The 18,892-nt window shown below is 36.8% G+C and overlaps 1 protein-coding gene across 3 annotated transcripts in view; it reads left to right on the top strand.

Moving 5' to 3' along the window:
* CADM2 (cell adhesion molecule 2) overlaps positions 1–18,892 on the top strand; it is a 691,281-nt gene that overhangs the window by 624,779 nt on the left and 47,610 nt on the right. For all 3 annotated transcript variants that reach the window (XM_072885977.1, XM_072885992.1, XM_072885987.1), the window contains one exon: positions 16,788–16,907. In XM_072885977.1, coding sequence (XP_072742078.1) covers positions 16,788–16,907 — 120 coding nt within the window. The remainder of the gene's footprint in view (positions 1–16,787; positions 16,908–18,892) is intronic.

The following is an 18,892-nucleotide window of genomic DNA, read 5'->3' as shown; positions in this document are numbered from 1 at the left end:
TTCACAAGAGATTCTTTTAAATTGCATGTCAAGGAAGTAAGGTCTAGGAAAAGTGACCAACCAGATCTGTAATGAGTAAGTCATAAGTGCCCTGAGTGCCAGTAGCCACTGCCTTAATGGAACTTTGGAAGTCCAGCTCCACAGTTGTTAAACAACTAATAGTTTTTCTAGGAAACTCTCAAGCCCAGAGGAGATGCAGTGATGGAGATAAAGAATGATAATCACATATCCAAGTTTAGGGAGATACTATGACTGATTCAGTTTTTCCAGGCAAGCGTGTGTGAGAAGGCAGAGGACATTAATGGAAGGTATCCTCTGCAGAGGCAGGGGAGTGTAACCTGATTCACAGCTTTTCTTTTCTTATCCATACTGTGATTTCCTCTAGATTTTTTCCTTTTTCATTTCTACTTCAACAGATTTTCTGTCTTTCTGTTTATTAAGGTTGCAAAAGTTTCATCTGGTTTCTCTTCCTTTTTTCCCCCCTATGAAATCCCCCTCTCAGTGGGACTCAAGCTACTAATTCTCTCAATTTCTGAAGTTATCTTCAGTTATCTAACTCAGAGGAGATTTAGACAGCTTTAGCATAGAGAGAAGCTTACCTAAAAATGGAAGGCATAGTTTATCATAATTTGAGATTAAGGGTAAGCAAAGTATTTGTACATATTAATTATACAAACCAAGCAAAGAGTGTCTCATGCCTTTAACTGGACCAACCTAGACACAAAATTATACAGAAAAGTAGTATTTTTTCCACTGTAAATGATGATGAGGTAATACTGTTTTGATGTTAAGTGATGGCAGTGGACATAAATATTGCTATAAGCATATGAATGGCAATCTGTCTAATATAATTAGGATCTGATAACATAAAAAGTCTTTTTAGATTTGTAGTATAATTAAAGAAATCAGACTTCAGATAAATTTAATATATTTGAATCAGGTGAAAGGCATGGGCTATTAAATATGCTCATGCTGCTTTGCTGAATCAATACGGCTGCTACTTTCATTTTTCTTAACTTTTATTATTAATAATAAATGTCAAGAAAATACTTCATGAAGCAGGAAGGTGGGCACAAAGTCAGAGTTTACAGGCAGCAGTACAAAGGCAAGACATGTAGTTTGCTCAAACATTTGTCTCATGCAGTAACAAAGGCACAAGCTTTAATGCCTGTAGCTGTTGTCATTTCTGTATTCTAATTGGCGAGCTTAGTGCTTTAGAAGTGCACATTCTGGCTAGATATATTACACTCTTTCTTTGGTAATGGGCCCCAGGCAATTTTCACTCTCTTCCAATTTATTGAGAATTTTTGTTTACCTTTGTCCAAATACTAGTCATTAATCATCAGTAAACAGAGCTAACTGTCAAACTCATGATGCTCAACCCAAAAACATAGATTCTACTTGCAAAGCTTAGGTAATAACTGCATTGATTTAGCTGGAGTTGAGAAAGGAGGTGGTCCATCATAATCAAACTGAAGACACAGCTGTTATGTATGTAGTAGTAGTTCATAACTTCTGGATGTCACTGCTGAAGACTTAGTTCAACATCACATTGAGTGGGTGACAAAAGTCCACATCATTGGGAAATCTTCTTAACGGAAACAGCAGCATTTGATAATTTGCAGACCTATTTGAAATAACGTACGTTGGTGAAATATCCTGATTTGCCAATCTAAAGACACACATTCAATTAATTGAAATATTCAGAGCTATAATGTGTCATGTATCAATTATCTATCAAAGCAATATGGAAATTAACAAGAATCAGCAGGTGTGGATGGTCAAGGCAGTTCTTACTGCCACAATAATACATACAGTAGAAAGCGATTGAGCCAGTAACTCAGTATCTCTGGAGAATAAAAAGTGGCATAACACATTCCCTTGACTTCAGCCTCTCAATTATTTTGGTTTTTTTTTCTTGGACAAGCTATTTTTTGCAAATAAAGGCAACTGAAGGGTCGAGTTATGTCCTTGTTAATATTTTGAAATGTACTTTCAAACAGAAGATCTCCTACAATGTGTAAGACCAAAGGTCCCACTGCACCTTTCCTTTGGACTATAATGTATTTATCTTCCACCTGCTTGTCCAGTCCCATTTCAAAACATTTATCATCTTAGCTTTCACAATAACCTGTGGCAACAAGTTTCTGAATTGACTTACGTGCTTTGAGGGAAAAGTATTCTCTTTTGTTTAAGCCTACTGCTTGATCTCTTCACTTCCCAACTTTCCAATCTATTTGGCCTCCTTTGCTGTTTGTGCTATAAGTATGCAGTTAAAATCACTTTTATTTTCATGCTGCTTCCTTTCAGTAGATTCTCAAGTATTTCCACCTCTCTCTCAATTTCTCACTAATTATGATCTTAGACTCTGCATTTCCTGGATTCCTGTCCCTTGTATCCACTCTCCTTCTTTTATGGTCTCTTTTTCACCTTTTTCTTCATTTTTGGTCTAGTAGCAAATCTCTGTGATTGACTGTTCTCCATATCTGGAACAGCACTATGCCAAATTTGCACAGACACCTTAGTTTATTAACTCCTGCCTCCAAATAGATTTATAGAGTGGCCACCCATTTATATGTGGCCACCCATAATTCCAGCACCGTGCACTTTTACTTCTATACAAGTTTCTTTTTAAATTAGTAGAAACTCTGTGCAATCCAAAACACATCTGAAATGAAACAAACTCCATTACCTCTATCTGTTCTAGATTCCTTTATCTTTGTCTGTTCAGTTGCCCACTATCACATTTTCATTATGTTTCATTTCTGTTGTGATGTTCTCATAGGGGCCCCTCTCCTTCCTTTATTTCTGTAACTCACTTGTGCACATCTCTCACTCTATGAAAGTACAAAATGAGTAGAACAGTAATTTGAAATAAAACTGAGGAGGTGAGATTTTTTTCTGTTTTCTTTGAAAACTGAGCTTATTGGATAGGCAATAGATCTCCTGGTTTGCAAATATTTTCACTACAAGCCTTTGATAAATCCTGTGCACTGTTTTTGGACACCTTATCCTCATAAACATCTATCAAAAAACACATAAAAATATTCACTGAAGGGGCGTGAGGGGAGGTGGGAAGGAAAGGAAGCAGCATCCATGTGGAGCAGCATGCTCATCAGTAGTCTAGTTGCCCTCTATTTTGGTGTTAAGACCTTAGACATTGAGGTAGCTGGACAATTTCTAAAGTTTCCTCCTTTATAATTCCTGAGTTGACACATCTCATTTACAGACACATCTCAGAGAAAAGAACTTTTTTTGCCTATGGGAAAATCCTACCCTTTGAGTGAACAAAGCTTGGGCTTTGCAAAAAGAGAATTGAGCATATCCGTGGTGTAATGGAACAATAATAGCATGTACAGCTACAATAGAGGGTGCTTTTAGTAAAAAAACAACCTTGCCCTTACAGCAATCAAGGCATATCAAGAATATGAGACTCTTCTGATGGCTTAGGACTTCATTTGAAATTCTGTGCATGTAAATACCTATGCTTTTTAGTTTTGAGTTGTTTTTTTTTTTTTATATCTGTGTTTGAATTAAAAGAAAGAGGGTGTCTCAGTTTTGAGTCCTTAAAACAGAGGTGAAAAGTCTCTCCTATTCCCATCTTATAAAAAGTAAAAATAACATTAAAAAGTACAGAAGACAGCTCACAGACAGAGGAGCCTGAGCTTTCAGCTGAAAAATAAATAAATAAAAGAAAGCTCTTGAAGACTTTCTCCTTCTCAAAAGCCTTCCTTCCCCCTAAACCATCTCTTTTTTTCTTTTTCTCTCTCCCCCTTCCCTGCTATGCATGCATGCATACACACACACAACACGCACACACACACAAACAAAACCAACCAACCAACCAAACAGAGGTCTAGTAACTTATCCAGGAACAGATTTTTTTTTTTTTAATCTTCATATCTTTTTAAATCCACAGCAGCTGGATGGTTTTCTTGCAAAAGCTGAGATGTGGAGGAGTGAAGTTTCACTGTGGCAAGCCTAAGAAAGTAACTCATTATAACCCTATGTTAAAGGTAGCATTATAAACACACAGAGAATTTCATTCACGTGTTATTCTGCAAAGCATAGCCCTTCAAATTGTGTTGAAATATTTTGATTTTGCATATACATTAATGTTCTAAAGTGACATTAAGGTATTAAATCATTATCATAATATTAAAGTTAACTTCTCCAGAGGACTCTCGGTTACACTAAAAGAGGTGGCCCAGACCTTAAAGCTCAATGCAGATGAATGCTGCACAATCAGATGAATTAAGAAATCATTGTGTAATGTAACTTTTATTGTTTGACTAAAGAAGAATAATGTTTAGCTGGCATTTTCAGGTATGAGAAGTCTGTCAAGAAACTTATGGTGGAATTGTTGGCTTAATTTTATGGATGAATTGTCCAGCTATTATCCCTGAACACTTGCAAGGCAGCTACTTTGAAATTGCTTTTTGTTGATAAATACTTGAATAGTGGGTTCTATAGTTGAGCTATGTGAACTGATATTTCTTCATTTATGGTAACTTTAGAAAAATGAGATACAAATTTGTTTTTCAGATAAGCTCAAAATTATTTTGGAAAGGTCAAGAAAATAACATTCCAAACCACAGTGATACTTTTCAGGAATCTGTTTGGTACTTCTACATTTTTACATTAAGATATTGTTTTTGATGAAGGAAAACTTTTAAAATAAAGTGATTTTGTTAGATAACATATGGAAGATTTTATTTTATTTTTTTATCCACACTGGAGTACTCATTGAAATTATTGAATTCAGAGTATTTCAGTTGACTTAAATCCGAATTTGTCCTGGTTTTATTTTTATTTTTTTTCTCTGCCTGGTGGATGCAGCAAATCTCTCTCCAGGTCCAATCTTTAACAGCATATTCTAACACATATAGCTCATTCCTGTTTGAACTGTTTTAACTGATCATAAGTGATGTGTATTTCTAAAATAGTACTGTTGAGTTTATTGTCACTGATTTGCTGTAGTAGCACAGCTTTCTAATTTTTCTGGACTTCAAGCTTTGCTATTGCTTATACCTTTAACATTCTTGAACTTTACTTCAATTGAGCTTTTTTGTTTGAGGGGTCAGAATGTAAAATTACTATGCTTATGAACATCATATGCAATCTTCATGAAGAAAGCATAACTGTTAACAGAATAATTTCACTTGAGACTGATGACAAAGTTATAGTCTAACAGTTGCTAAAGATCTTCTGTTTCCCTAGATCATTTATTATTCACAAAACTCAAACTGTAAAGAAATTATTAAAGTGACTTAGTAATTTTCTAAATTGAAATCTTTCCTGCACCATTAGGTGCTACGTGGAATGCAGATAAGGGTGTCCTGTCCCTGTCTCTCTCATATGGTCCTTCTATAACTTACCTTTCTTTTGAGAATAAGTTGCTCGGTTTTTCACTCAATTCAAGAAAGGAAAATTATATGCTATGTAGTGATATTGCTTAAAATGTCAATTGGTGATGCTAGCCTGGTGATACATCAGTACCATGTTTTGTTCCAACTGAGATTATAAACCTTGGGAAGGTTGCACAAATCATTGGTTTTGAGCAAATGGAGATAGATATAAATGCTTTGGGGAGATTGCAAACAGCATCCTGAGTCTGAGAGGGGTAGGGAAAGCTTCTGTAAAAATTACGCATCTTTCTTAGAGAGCTTGGAGAAGTTCCGTATCTAAGGTCTCTGATCAAATGTGAAGATGAGCATAGAGGCTCAGAGAGAAGTAGACACTTAGAAATTTGCTCATCTCAAACCATTAATATTTCTGACAACCATAATCTGATGCTAATAATTATTAGTTCTGGTTATTCTGGTTTTGCTATTTGTAATTTTAATGATTAATGACTTGTGAACTTTTTCTGGAGTTTATCTTAGCCTGCATTTCTATATTGTATAAAGGAAAAAATATTCAATGAAATATTTCTTACAGTATTCTATTATTATTTTACTTACAGCAAATAAGGTTTTCTCCCCCCTTGTTTTCAGTATTCTTCCAACTAAAAAACAGATCAAACTGACAAAAATTTGAAATTTCCCTCAACAAAATTTAAAAATCTTCATAACATCTTTCTTCACAGCATAGGTTCACTCTAAATTTGTGGTGGGACCCAAAGTGTCTTTAGCCCCTCCTCCAAAAGGGAAACAAACCTCTAAGCTGCAATCACAAACTATTTTTTCTAGCTCCTACTGCTTGAATTGTTGATCCAATATAACAAAATTCTCTTTACTTTGTAATGAAAGTCACATTTTTTATTACTAAATCGTATCATAGCCTTTCTGCATTGGATCTTCCTCTGTCTTGCTATGCCTTACTTTGAATCGCTTTGACTTTGTCAAAGGATTCAGAACTGTTTTGACAGCTATCAAGAAAGCTCATTGCATCGATCTTTCTGTATGACTCTCACGGAAAGGGGAAGAGACAGCAAAAACTAGCCAGGAGGACAATAAGGGTATATCTCAAAACCATTCTCAAATTGCAGGGAGGAAAAAAAAAAAAAAAAAACCACACAAAAACCATTGCTAGTAAGTATGAGTATGGATCTACCAAAGTTGATAAAGTTGGTTGGAATGGCCAGTGCCATATGGGGATCTCCCACAACACCCTGACTTCTTTCACAAGGCTGTGGTTCCCTCACTAGCACTAAGAAAGCTGTAACCCCTTTTGAAGAAACTTACCCAGCAGGTGGCTGTGAACAGGTCTCCAGATATCTGCTGCGACTCATGGAGTTCATGTTACGGTGTAAGGTGGTGTGTCATTTGTGAGAAGAGTGGTCCAAACAATTTTCAGTCAGGATTACTTTTCTTTTGTTAGAAGGCCTGAAGACAGAAGAATTAAAGTTTTTATTTCTTTTTTCTTTATCTACTTTATACTCTGACATGCATTTCCTTTACTTTTCTTTCACTAGTATCCACACAGCTTTTTTACTACCCAGATATGCCCTTGAAGAAAAAAATTGCTTTTGCTTGGTAACCTCATGCCTGAGGAGGGTATATCTTTCAGCTGAAACTACCCATATCAGTCCTCATGGCAAGTGAAGAAAAAAATGAGAGAGAAGGAGAAAGAAAAAAAAGAAAAAGGAGAGGAGGAAAGACAGAAAAAAGTTTGGCAGGGTAAAACTGTAGGAATGGGTGAAGTGTTTTATTCTTTAGATATTGCTGTGGGTCACTGCACTAGTGGTTTTGTTTTTCCCTCTGTGGTTTCTGTGTTTTATATTTTCTGCAGGTTTCCTAATCCTTGATTGGTAGGAGGCAGGGAGGAGTTGAAGGAGGCTGACATGTTGAAGTGCTAGTTTGCTGCTTGATTGAGGAGAGCTCTGGATGGCTTTCCTCATTTAAAAGCAGGAACTGAAATCTCTTTGCACTGCTTTGTATCTCATTTTGTTTAAAATAAATTAGCAGATATGACCAAGCATTCTTTATAACAAATACTGCGATATTCCATTGGTGAACTGTCCTATTTGATGGCCTAGTAGTTAAGGTACCAAATGTCTGCCTGCCTGAAGGGAAGCTGGATAATTTTAATAAAATTAAATCTTGACTATATTGCATGTGTCCCACCATTCATAGTAGCATGTTATACAAAGCCCGAGAGTCATGGGGGGAATCCAACTACATGTATAGAACTCTTTTGAGCAAAAAAAGACAGAGCATAAAAGATTGACAGCTAGAAAGATAGGGCCTTGTTTTCTCATGTCATGTACTATAGTGATGAGAATGTGGGAATTAAGTGTATTAGTCAAAGATGGTGCAAAGAAGTGCATTAAACTATGTTTTAGGTTGCAAAGATGGCATTAACTTGCCCAAGGTGATTTTCAATGGGATACAGCTATCCTACTGTGATAAAGTATTTCAGATTAGTGTTGAATGCCTTTGATTTTATTTTGAAATAAAGTAATTTAAAATAAATAACATTCTCTGTTATCTCTTTTTACTAACCTTAAAATGATTGTAGTAAGTTTTGAGTTATTAAGCAATTTTAGTGATTTGTCCTGAATTTCTCAGAGAAATGAAACTACCAACCATAATAAAATAGAGATTAGCAATCAGTTTACCTCCATTTAGTTTCAACACTTGTGTCCTTAATAGGGAAATTTTAGAAAATTCTCCTTGGCCTCTTTCTTCTTTTTAGTGCAGTTCTGGCTGAGCTTTTTGAAATTTTTTGCACAGAAAGAGTCAAGTGTCATTCTGAGAAAGCCCTCCTCTCTGTTCAAAGCCGCTGGTGTCTGAATTTGTATTGTACATTCGCTTTTCCCTATAGGTTTTCAAGGGCCAGCTGCTGGTACTTTATTTCATTTAATTTTGAATACTATTTTTTGGCTTGGAGAAACAAGGAAATATGGCTTTTCTGTTTACTTAAAAAGAATAAAAATGAACATCACAGCCTTAACGTGATTTTTAAGCAGTTGCAATGGGTCTAGAACACCGTATTAATAATGATAGAATGCTGTGATTCTGGCTTTATTCATACAAGATGCTTGGTGGCTTTTGTGGTAACATTTTGTCTTGAATGCAGTGAAACTGGCACTTCAGGTAGAAGGACAACTGCTTTTTTAAATACAATTTTAAGAGGTTTTGTTTTCTTTTGTGGTTTTGATTTTTTTTTTTTAGTAGAGAATTAAAATGGGACTTGGAAGATCTGTTCTGAACTCCCCTGTCAAGCTCAGAAGTCTGTAAAATATAAGACATTCCACTTAATTCTTCTGTGTTCATTTCCCCAGCTGTGAAATGGGAATAATGCTACCTCTTTTTCTCTAACATTTGGTCTGTACTGTCTAAATAATGATCTTACAAAACCTGAAGGCAGAGATCCATTCTTTACTGCATATGTATTTGTTAATGTAGAGTTGTGAACAAAATCAAGACATGTATAGATGGCTTTTTATAACTAAAGCTACTTCATTTGAGGCTGCAGTCTCAAACAATGCTTTAAAACTTTACCTTTTTATTTGAAATGTTGAATTACAAAATTCTTTTTCTTAGCCTATTGCATGCTCTGCAAATTTTACTTAATTTTTTTCAGGCAAGTTGCATAAGTTTCAGTGATTTGCTCAGTGCAGTGTTTGTAATTAATTACTTTAATTAGAAAGATGGGCTTTTATACAAGATAGAATGACTCCCTTAAAATAACAGACTTTATTAATATTACTACTATTAAATGGGAAATGACTTTTTTTAACTACTAGCAAAACTTATGGTAACTTTGGGAAAAAATAGGTCTTACAGTATACTTTTGGAGTAATCTGAAGTACGTATTGCATTCATATAACTCCAGAACATGGAATATTAATATTTCTGTTGACTACTTGTTTTGATTTGTCCTTAGAGGTACATCTTGCTCTAATAACCATTAATAAAGTAAAACTTAGAGCACCTGAAAACAGATTCTTCAGTATTAAAGAATTTGCCTACTCGAGAATTTAGATTTTCCTTGTAGTGAGATAATCTTCAATATCTAATCATCAGGTCAAGTTATTATCTTATCAAATTTATCCTTTTATGTTCTCTGCGTATCACCTGGTTTTAGCACAATTAGAAATTAAGAAATAATGCATTACAACCTATTTATTTTCTACAGTACAAATGTTGCAATTCATATAATCTGACCACCAAAACTGAACAGCAATAGGTGAATGTATTGTGAGATACTAAGTTATGTCACCTTTTATTCTGCTTCACTGAGAGCAAGAATGGTGAGCTTTTTAAATGGCTAGACTGGTGACAAACAAGGAGTCTGATGGGCAATGAAATGGGAGCGTGTTCCAGCATTTCAGGGCTTCATTGCAAACTTCTCTTTCTGCTTCAAGGGAGCTGCAGCTAGAGTGCTTTTGCTGATCACAAATTCAGTGGAGTGGTGTGGGGAGCAAAATGATCCCTAAAGTAAGCACTGAGGGCTTCAAAGGTCAAACCCTACATTTTGAAAGGTATCAGCCACTAGTGCAATACTTAAATGTTCATGTTAGATGCTTTCCTGTGAAATGCTTGATTCAGGTTTCCTGTGCTCCCTACGTGCAACTCCACCAACTGTGTGTGCAACAGACTACTCTAGTCACCAGGTGACAAAGACGTATTTGTGGCAACATCTGTGCTGTGGAGAAAGGTCATGTTTTTCTAGCCAGAAAAAAAAAAGAAAAATGCCTTTTTTGTGTGTGTTTACAGCTACTCTGAATTTTAGCAAGTACTCATGAGCATTATAAAACGCATAGACCCAGTGCCCACTAAATCCCAAATTCTGTTCTGTGCAAGGGGAGAGGTTCAAGAGGAAGTTGGGGGCTGCCTCTGCTCAGCATGCTCTGCTTGTTAGAGTCCCCACGGAAGGTGGTAGAGGTGGGTTTTATCTAAATATCCCTCCCTGGCCGCCTGACCCAGGGCCCCACAGCACTGCGTGACAGCTGGCCTGAGCCTGGGCAGCCACACCTGGGGGGGAGGGAAGTCACAGAGCCGGTCACTGCTCTCAGCCCTGAGAACTCGTCCTCCCTTACCATGTCCTTCCTACTGCGTTAAGGCACTTCCTTCCCATTGCTTCTTTCTTGTCACCTGCCTGAGAGCTACAGCTCCTTGTTTTCTGACAGCTCGCAAACCTGTCCTGAGCCCAGCCTGGCTGTGCTGGTGGAAAATCAGCCTTTCACACACCCGTAGTCTTTGTGAGTCCTGCTGTTGCTCTGGTGCACAAATTAAACGACATATTCAATAGAGGATTTGTTTCAAGACAATTAAGGGCAGTTAACTTTTTCTTCGTATTTCAATGTCAAATGAGATGGCATAATCAGAAATAACTTGCTACTACACCTTGTTTTTTCATATTCATCACATTTTTTATTTTGTCATAAGCAATTCTGGTCAGAGCATGTGTTGTAAAATGTGCCATGGTGTGATATCAGGTCCTCATTTTAAAGGATGAAGTTTTACGTGATTTGGGATGACACCATGCTGCCAATACTAAGTACTAATATTGAAATGTGCTTTGTTCTTTCGAGTTATATTCTTAACTTTCTAAGGATAGAATTTGGGCCAGGGATGTGTAGATACCAATTTTTTGCTTGGCTCTTTGAAAGCAGAAGGAGACATTGTCTTTTTTGCTGTAATTTTGTAATACTTCATCCTCCTTCATTTGCTACTGAAACCTATTGCTTTCGAAATAGGAAAAAAAAAACCCACCAAACTATCAAACTTTCTATAAGAGGAGAGAACTATTGTTCTTCCCAGTTCCTAACTTAGGAAAAAAGAGCAATGAGATCAAAATTCTAGTATCTCTTAACACTTGATTTTTTTCCCTCTGTCCTGACTGTGCAACCAAAGTATGTTTAATCAAACTTTAATGAGCTGTCCCACATCTTCTAACATTTAATATCATCTACAGGCCCATGAAACGTCTTAGAATCATGGGACTATGTCAATTTATTTTCTTTTCTTTCTAAGTTGCCTAGCCATTTTAGCCCAACTGTATGTCTTGCATTATGAACTCATCCACCGGAAGTCTCTAATGGTTTTAACTAGGGATCTAGATCTACATGGAGCTTTTGCTAAAAGGGTTTGGATATTTTTTAATGACATCTGATTTGCTAGCAAAAATGTCAAGCACATAATTGCCATTTCAGAGTTTCATAAATCTGAATCAATTAGTAAAAAGAACCCCTTGACCTCATGTCCGTGAGCTTTCATGATCATTCAGTCTAAGTGCTAAGGAGCTGTTGGCACATGATATTCAAGCTGAATGATCCTTTTGTTCAATCCCATTTTCTCGGAGCAAGGCTAAATGCAGCTCCCTTTGAATTTAAAACCTTGCTAAATTATTTAGTACTACATACCACAGACTGATTAAATTTTGCACAGAGTAGTGAGATTGTTTCCCAGGTAGGTCATCACTCAGTTCAGTTTACCACTTAAAATTTCTTTCATTCTCAGTCAAAATACAGCAAGGGCCATCCATCATTATCACTTTGTCCTTTAATTTTTCTGTCAGCCTTTGTCAAGCTTGAAACAAAAGCCTTTACATTTTTATCAACTGCAGCTATTGTTGTCTGAATTGTGCTCAGTCATTTCAGAATATCAGTTGTGTTTTTACCAAACAAGTCAAATATTTTCAATAGGTCAGATCTATCTTTCACATAAGCCCACTAAACCAAACAGAACCATTTCTCATTTCTTTGGAAATGGAGAGTAAAAATGCTTAGGGCCAAATCGTCAGTGAGAGTAAATTGTCCAGACTCCCTGCACTTAAATGGATGAATGTCTTCTGCCTTAGTAAGAAGAATGCGGTGTCAATTCAAGAAAGAAGGAGAGGTGAACAGGAAATTTTGATCAGGTGGGGCTTGACAGTGTTTTGAGCTGATTGTGTACAACACTGTTCTGCCACTCATAAACAGACTACATCTGTGCCTCTGCAAAAGAGCAGCCTCCAGACCAAGCCAAGCATTGCACGCTCCTCCTTTTTCCACTGTCTGCTTGCAATCAGCCATCAGATTACCTGCTGTCTGCCTTCACCTTGCCAGTGTTCTTCTAGCTTGGTGGCATGCTAACAGACAGTAGTGGCCATGAAGAACGCCTTTCTAAAACCTTACCCATGCTTTTCTCTGCATCCACTGAACTGTGACATTACGTCAGGTCTTCAATGAAAAGAGAGTTCTTGGCTGAGCATTTGTGGCTCAGCTCAAACCCCTCTGTGCCGCTAGAGAGAGGTTAGGAGCCTGTCTCTTCCATTGAAAATCCAGTTCAGGTCTTACGTGTATAACCTGTGGGAAGATATGTGAAAAAGAGTTGGGACTGGAGTCAGTAACTCCCCTTGGCATGAAGTCTAACCCCTTTTCTACTTCTAGCAACTTTTAGGGAAACAATTAGTTCTCTGTGAATTGTTTGTATTTCAGAGGTAGCAAGGTGATGAAGTGAATACCAACTTAAATACATTATTGAATTTTTAACTGAGTACCTGTCTGCCAACAAACATTCATTTTAGGAGTGAGGTTTCAAAATTAATGGTGGCAATTATTGCTTGACTTCTAGATCTCTGAGCATGGCTTTTCTATCTTCTTTGGTTCCCCATCTGCAAAATATAGCTATTTTCTGCTTCACAGGAGGCTAAGGATTAATACCTTAGTATTATTGAAATGGCGATCTGGTGCATCAATTTGGGTATGGCTACTTGAATTTAAAAGTTCCACTCTACAAGGTCTCTTGGTCATAATGATCCTCGGTATTTAGTGGCGTAAGAGTCATAAACAAAAATTTGTTTTCAGGTGAACGTTGTGTACAACTAGATTCAGAAATTGCAAGGCCAGAAAATGGAATTAAGTTTCACTCCAACACAGTTTTCTTGGGCAGAAATCTGCAAATCCATTCTGTTAAGATCCTTCTTGACACAGAGCTCAAGAGGACATATATACGTAGTCCCTTTGATAGCGTGTTTCTGAGCAGCTGCCAACAGGGAGCTCCGGATAACACAACGTGTACCTCTCCAGTAGTATAAGATAGGTGTGCCCTGCAGTAAAAGCAATGACCAAAAAGTCTTACAGGGCTAGAAACAGATCAAATTGTAATTCCCTTTTCTGGTATGCAAATGAAACAGCACACTGTCTTTAAAACACAGTGATTCATATGCCTTAAACAGAAGCCTGTGCTGTTGAGTATCAGTTTATACTTGTAGTCTGTCTGATTTTGGGAACTACCAAACCCACTTACCTCCTACAACTACAATACATGATGAGAGAATGAGGAGCGCTGCACATTACTTCTCTTTTTTCAGAAGTGCATATTCTGCACTCTCTTATGCAAAAGCATTTTCAAGGCAAAGAGAAGTAAAGTTTTGTGAGAATCCATAAATCTTCTTGGAAGAACTGTTAAGGAGCCTTTCTGTCAGACTCAGTAGGACTGGGGGGCTCCATACACATAAGTCTTTTGAATGTGGGGCTTGGGTGCTTTTCAGAATGCTAACCTATGCCTGGATTTGGGCTGCCCAAGATAGGGTTTAATCATGGGGTATGGTCCAAGAGTTCCAAAATGTGTTGTCTGGATAGCTGTGAGCTATTCTGTTACTTTACACATACATTCCTGTTGCACGCTCTCATGTCATTAAAGAAGCAATTCTACTGGGCAGAGCCTCGAACCTAAGCGAGTATGAACCCGGCATTTCTAGAGTCCAGAGCAGACTTAGATTTCATTGCTTAGGCAATGCAGTGCTCTTCAGGCTGCTGATTCCTGGTTGCTATCTTGTACTGTAGTCTTTGAGAGCAAGTAATTGTAATGCTGTGAGCAAAGCAGACCAACTGCAGTCATTTGCATGGTGAATTTCACCTTACTCTGCTAAGTAAGAAACAAAACCAATGCTATTGCTTGTATTTATGTTTCTTTTGAGAATATACATTTTTCTTTGAGACTTCTGATAAGCTGCCATTGTGATGTTTGGCATCAGAGTTTGTGACTTTGATCAGGAAACTAATTTCTACACAAGTTTTCATTGTTCTTGATCTGATCAGAAAAGATGAATCTATCACATCTGTGTCAAGACACTGATATATCCTAGTTCTTGTTAACTAGTCTGTTTCCTAGGTAGCCTTTCTTTTAAAATAAGAATTCTTGTTGGAAATAACTTCAATCAGAAGAGAAACCAGAAAGCAATGAACTTCTAAATTCACCAGTGACTCATTTAAGCTATTATATGGTAAAATAGGTAGACAGTGTGTTCACAGAATGGAGAGCACTGTCATAAAACCATAACTGTATTTGCCAATTGCAGTTAACTTGGCATTGCATAGTCTTAAGTAAACGGCATATTTAAGATAATTAATGGAACCGTAAACCACACTAATTAGGTTTTACGTACAAGACTGATTTGTAAAGCTTTCCTAATAAACAAGGCTTTGCTCTCCTTATGAAGTAGATGGTTTTTTTCTGTTTGATTTCATTTTTAGCAGATACTTATCAGGGAAGGAGTTTCCCTTTATGAGAAGCAATTGCATAGATCAGTACGTGTGACATGTATCTTTTTAACATGTTAATTTATTTCTAATGCTTGTTATACTCAGTTCTGTTTAATTATTGTGGTACTCACACTCCAGGTAATGTTGCCATTTTTCCTGGTGATTAATGTAGCTACACTGTGGGGTTTTTTAAAAGCCTGTTTTAATTTTTCTGGTTTGGGAATATTTTGTACGGAGAAACAGATTAAATATCTGTATACAACAGATGAAAGAGGGATCTCATGCCATTTTCTGATGGCTTCGAAAGTGGAAAATCCCACAAGTATAGATTCCAGAGAGAATAGTGCTGACGTTTATCAAAACCAGAGGAATGCAGAAAACTGTAGGTGACTCATAGTTGTTAACTGGCAAGGAGACTTTTAAAGGGGCAAAATAATCTGTCATCCAGTATGAAAATAAGGTAAGCATGCTAATTTGAAGTCTTAGGAGAGTAATTATGCAAAGCTGAACTCAAGGACCCCATGTCTGAAATGTGTTCTGTAGGGCCTAATACTGTAAAGCTCTGAGCTACTTCATCTTCCATTGATTTCAGTCAGAATTGATGGTACTCGGACACCAATTGCATTTCTTTCCACAGCGAGGGAAGACAGATCATGGGTCAGATTTTTACTCTTTTATTGCATTGAATAGCACCCTTCAGAAATATTTTCACTGAAATCAGTGTGGAATGGGTCACCCCATTCTCACCATCAACTGCTGAGAAACTAGTCCTTTCCTTTTAAACCTGCGGTATAAATAATCTGAAAAATGTCAGATGCTTTTTACGTCCTTACGGAAGTGCTTTTCTCTAGTTCTCTTCAGGGCTTTTGTTTGTTCTTTAAAACCTGCAATCACCTTATAAGCAAAGAGATACTGGTCTTTATTGCTTTTGGCAGTGTACTCAAAGTATTTTCTATCTGTACATCTGGTTATGTTCTGCTCTGTACTGGAACTTTTTGCAACAGACATTGCTGGTTCCTCTGCAACGAAGCAGTGGCACACCTAAGCCTAGCATACCTGCACTTACTTGATCAAAAGCTGAAGGGTTTTGTAGGATGCTGTCATCAGGGCTATGCATTTTTTCTGACTTGTATACACAGTTTTTTTAATAGTAATATTAATAGCATTTCTGATTTTTAGTTCTAAGCTGGTTTAGAGAAATACTGATGTGTGTATAAATTTTAAGCATTATAAATTTTAAGCATTAAGGATGACTGAAAGATGACTGTGCCTGCTAATTAGGGTAAAGATTTTGAAATATACTCTGCTCTGGATCTTAGCAGACAACTGTGTCTTAAACAAATGTGTGGGAAGAAGAAAAGCAATCCGGAAAAAGCAGCTCTTATAGTTAGTAGCATTTTCTCCCCTTTTTCCTTCCATTGAGTCTGTCTGAAAGTGGGTGTTTTAACACAGCCATTTCTCGTTAACATGTGTGTGTTTATTTTAGCATGATGGTGTTGTTTTTTTCATCTCCCACTCTGACACAGCATGTTTCATCCGTATATGGTTTCTAGTATATGAGACATTTAAAATGGCTCAGTGAAGAAATGGATTCTTGTCACTTAAACAGTCACTCTCCAGATCTGTGGAAACTTGGTCATTTTAACAGTGTTTTAAATTCCGTATGCTCAAAGATTGACTATAGAAACTGAGAGTGATATAATGTCAAGAATTTAAAGGTACTCTGTTGTACCTATAATAATTTATGTTAATCATGTTTTAATTTAGTCATTTTTTACATATATGTATTTACAAATTAAACCACTATTATGGTTCTCCTTTGTTTGCATGATATGATTTTATTTTATATTTTTTTTCCACTCACCAGATGTTTTCAACACTTTGCTTCCCACTACTGTCATCCCCTCCCTTACCACTGCAACAGTCACAACCACTGTAGCCTTAACAACCAGCACAACCACATCGGCAACAGCCATCAGCACCAGAGGTACAGTATGCTTCTTTGTTATGGCCTGAAAAACACATTATAGATAGGAAATTATAGGTTTGATTTTTAAGAAGGATAGAAATTGCTAAAGAGAGACTTCAAACACTTTAGTTCAATATATATATTTAATAGAATAATCCACAGGATGGTACATGGTTAAGAAAGATTTCATATGACCTTGAATATTTTCATTGCTCTAGCAGTGTGTATGTGAACTTTGACAGGATGCTTAAATTATTTGTATACATTTGCATTTAATTTTTTTAAGGTTAGTAAATTAACTTTAATGTAAAACGCAAGCAAGCTATTTTTAAATAAACATGACCTTTTAAGACTGGTTATTTTGGGTGCTAATGTTTAAAACAAGATAGGTGTCTCAGCATTGGAATTACTGTTGATGCAATCTTGCTTGATAACAAAGAGGCATCGCATTACATCACCCATGTTAGTCTTTTACAATTTAAGGTATTCCTAACCTAGGGGTGTCCTTGTCTTACCAGAACTAGAGTAAATGAGCTGAAATGTCTCTCTCCCCTCCCCACCTCCCATCCTGTTGGATTTTTGTCTGTTACAGCATTTTAAATGTTTCTAGTAATGCTTTGCTTTGTTATGAGCAAAATATAAAACTTAATTTTACTGTTGTATTCGGTGACTGATCAGATAACTGTTCAATAGCGAAGATGTGTGTGTAAGGTTTCACAGATTGTCATCTTCTGGGTAGCTAGTAATCTCTCACGGTGAGTGAAATGGCAGAAGGTTCCTATGTGGTCTGTTGAAGGCTTTCACTGTGCAAGGAGAGAGGAAATAATATTCACTTACCACACTGCAAGTATTCACATGATGAGTTATAATTATGCCAGGAAAGTTAAGACAGAGTTATGAAATCTTTTCTTTCTGGAAGCATTGTTACAAGTCAGTTGTAGTGACCTGCCTAACTTGCAAGAATAAGCTGAGCTAAATGCAAGTCCGTTGTATAAAGATTGTGAATAGTATCAGATCACCCAACTTCTTCCTCCATAGGGCACTGGTATTTTAATATTGTGGCCTTCATGTAATAAACTGACATCAAACCTGAAATTAAATTTTTAAGCTTTAATATTACTTATAGTGTGAAAAAATATTGTTATTTTAGTGAAAAAGAGAAAGAATGTTAGAGCAGTCCTTTCCCTCCAGGAAAAAAAGGATAGACCATGGAAAACAGGTCTGAGTACTTGCAAGAGGAACATTTCCTGAAAAGGAGCAGAATGACAGGAATGATCATGTGTTTGTAAAAGAGTGGTTTGAGTCAAGCAGCGGAAACTTCCCAGCTTTCTGAGGGCTCGGATACTGGAAGGACAAAGTGCTTGGTGTGCCATGTTGGTGTTTGCTGTCTTTAATGAATTGTTTTCTTCTTCTTGTTATGTGGTCATAACTAAACTATGTCACTGTTGTGATTGTATATTTAGTGTACCGATGTTGTTAAGGCATTGTGTTACCTCCTAAGTGTGGTTTAGGACCTCATTTTCCTTTACTCTGAAGTGTTCATTTTCACCATTTGTGTGCCCGGCAGCAAGAGAAAGGTCTGGAAAAGGAGAACCCTCTTCTAAGCTTCAGCTCTAACACGCATAAGAATGCATGCAATTTGATGCTACAGTAACAAAGAGATACTGCTTTGAGAGAGAGTAAAAGAAGGAAATCTGGGTGCAGGTGATCAGTCACTAAAACATAAGCACTCACTTTTCCCAGAAAAAGAAGTGAATGCAGCAAAATGGCTGAGAAGATGAGACCACTTCAACCTCAAGGAACTGGTAGATATGGTCTCTCAGGCAGATAATCTGAGACAAAGGAGTGTGGGGAGACTGTTTCTTGAAAAGCTTGTATTGAAAGGAAAATGACAGTCTATCCTAATGCAGAGGAAAAACAGGACACGTAATAGACTAATGAAGTTGTCTATCTAACAATCTAAGAAAACAAAAACCACAAAAACGTGAAAACAAGAGGAGATT

This window comes from Ciconia boyciana, chromosome 1, assembly GCF_034638445.1.
Source record: "Ciconia boyciana chromosome 1, ASM3463844v1, whole genome shotgun sequence".
In the NCBI taxonomy this organism is placed as follows: domain Eukaryota; kingdom Metazoa; phylum Chordata; class Aves; order Ciconiiformes; family Ciconiidae; genus Ciconia; species Ciconia boyciana.
The sequence above is the reverse complement of the archived record's forward strand: the minus strand, read 5'-3'. Positions and strand labels throughout refer to the sequence as shown.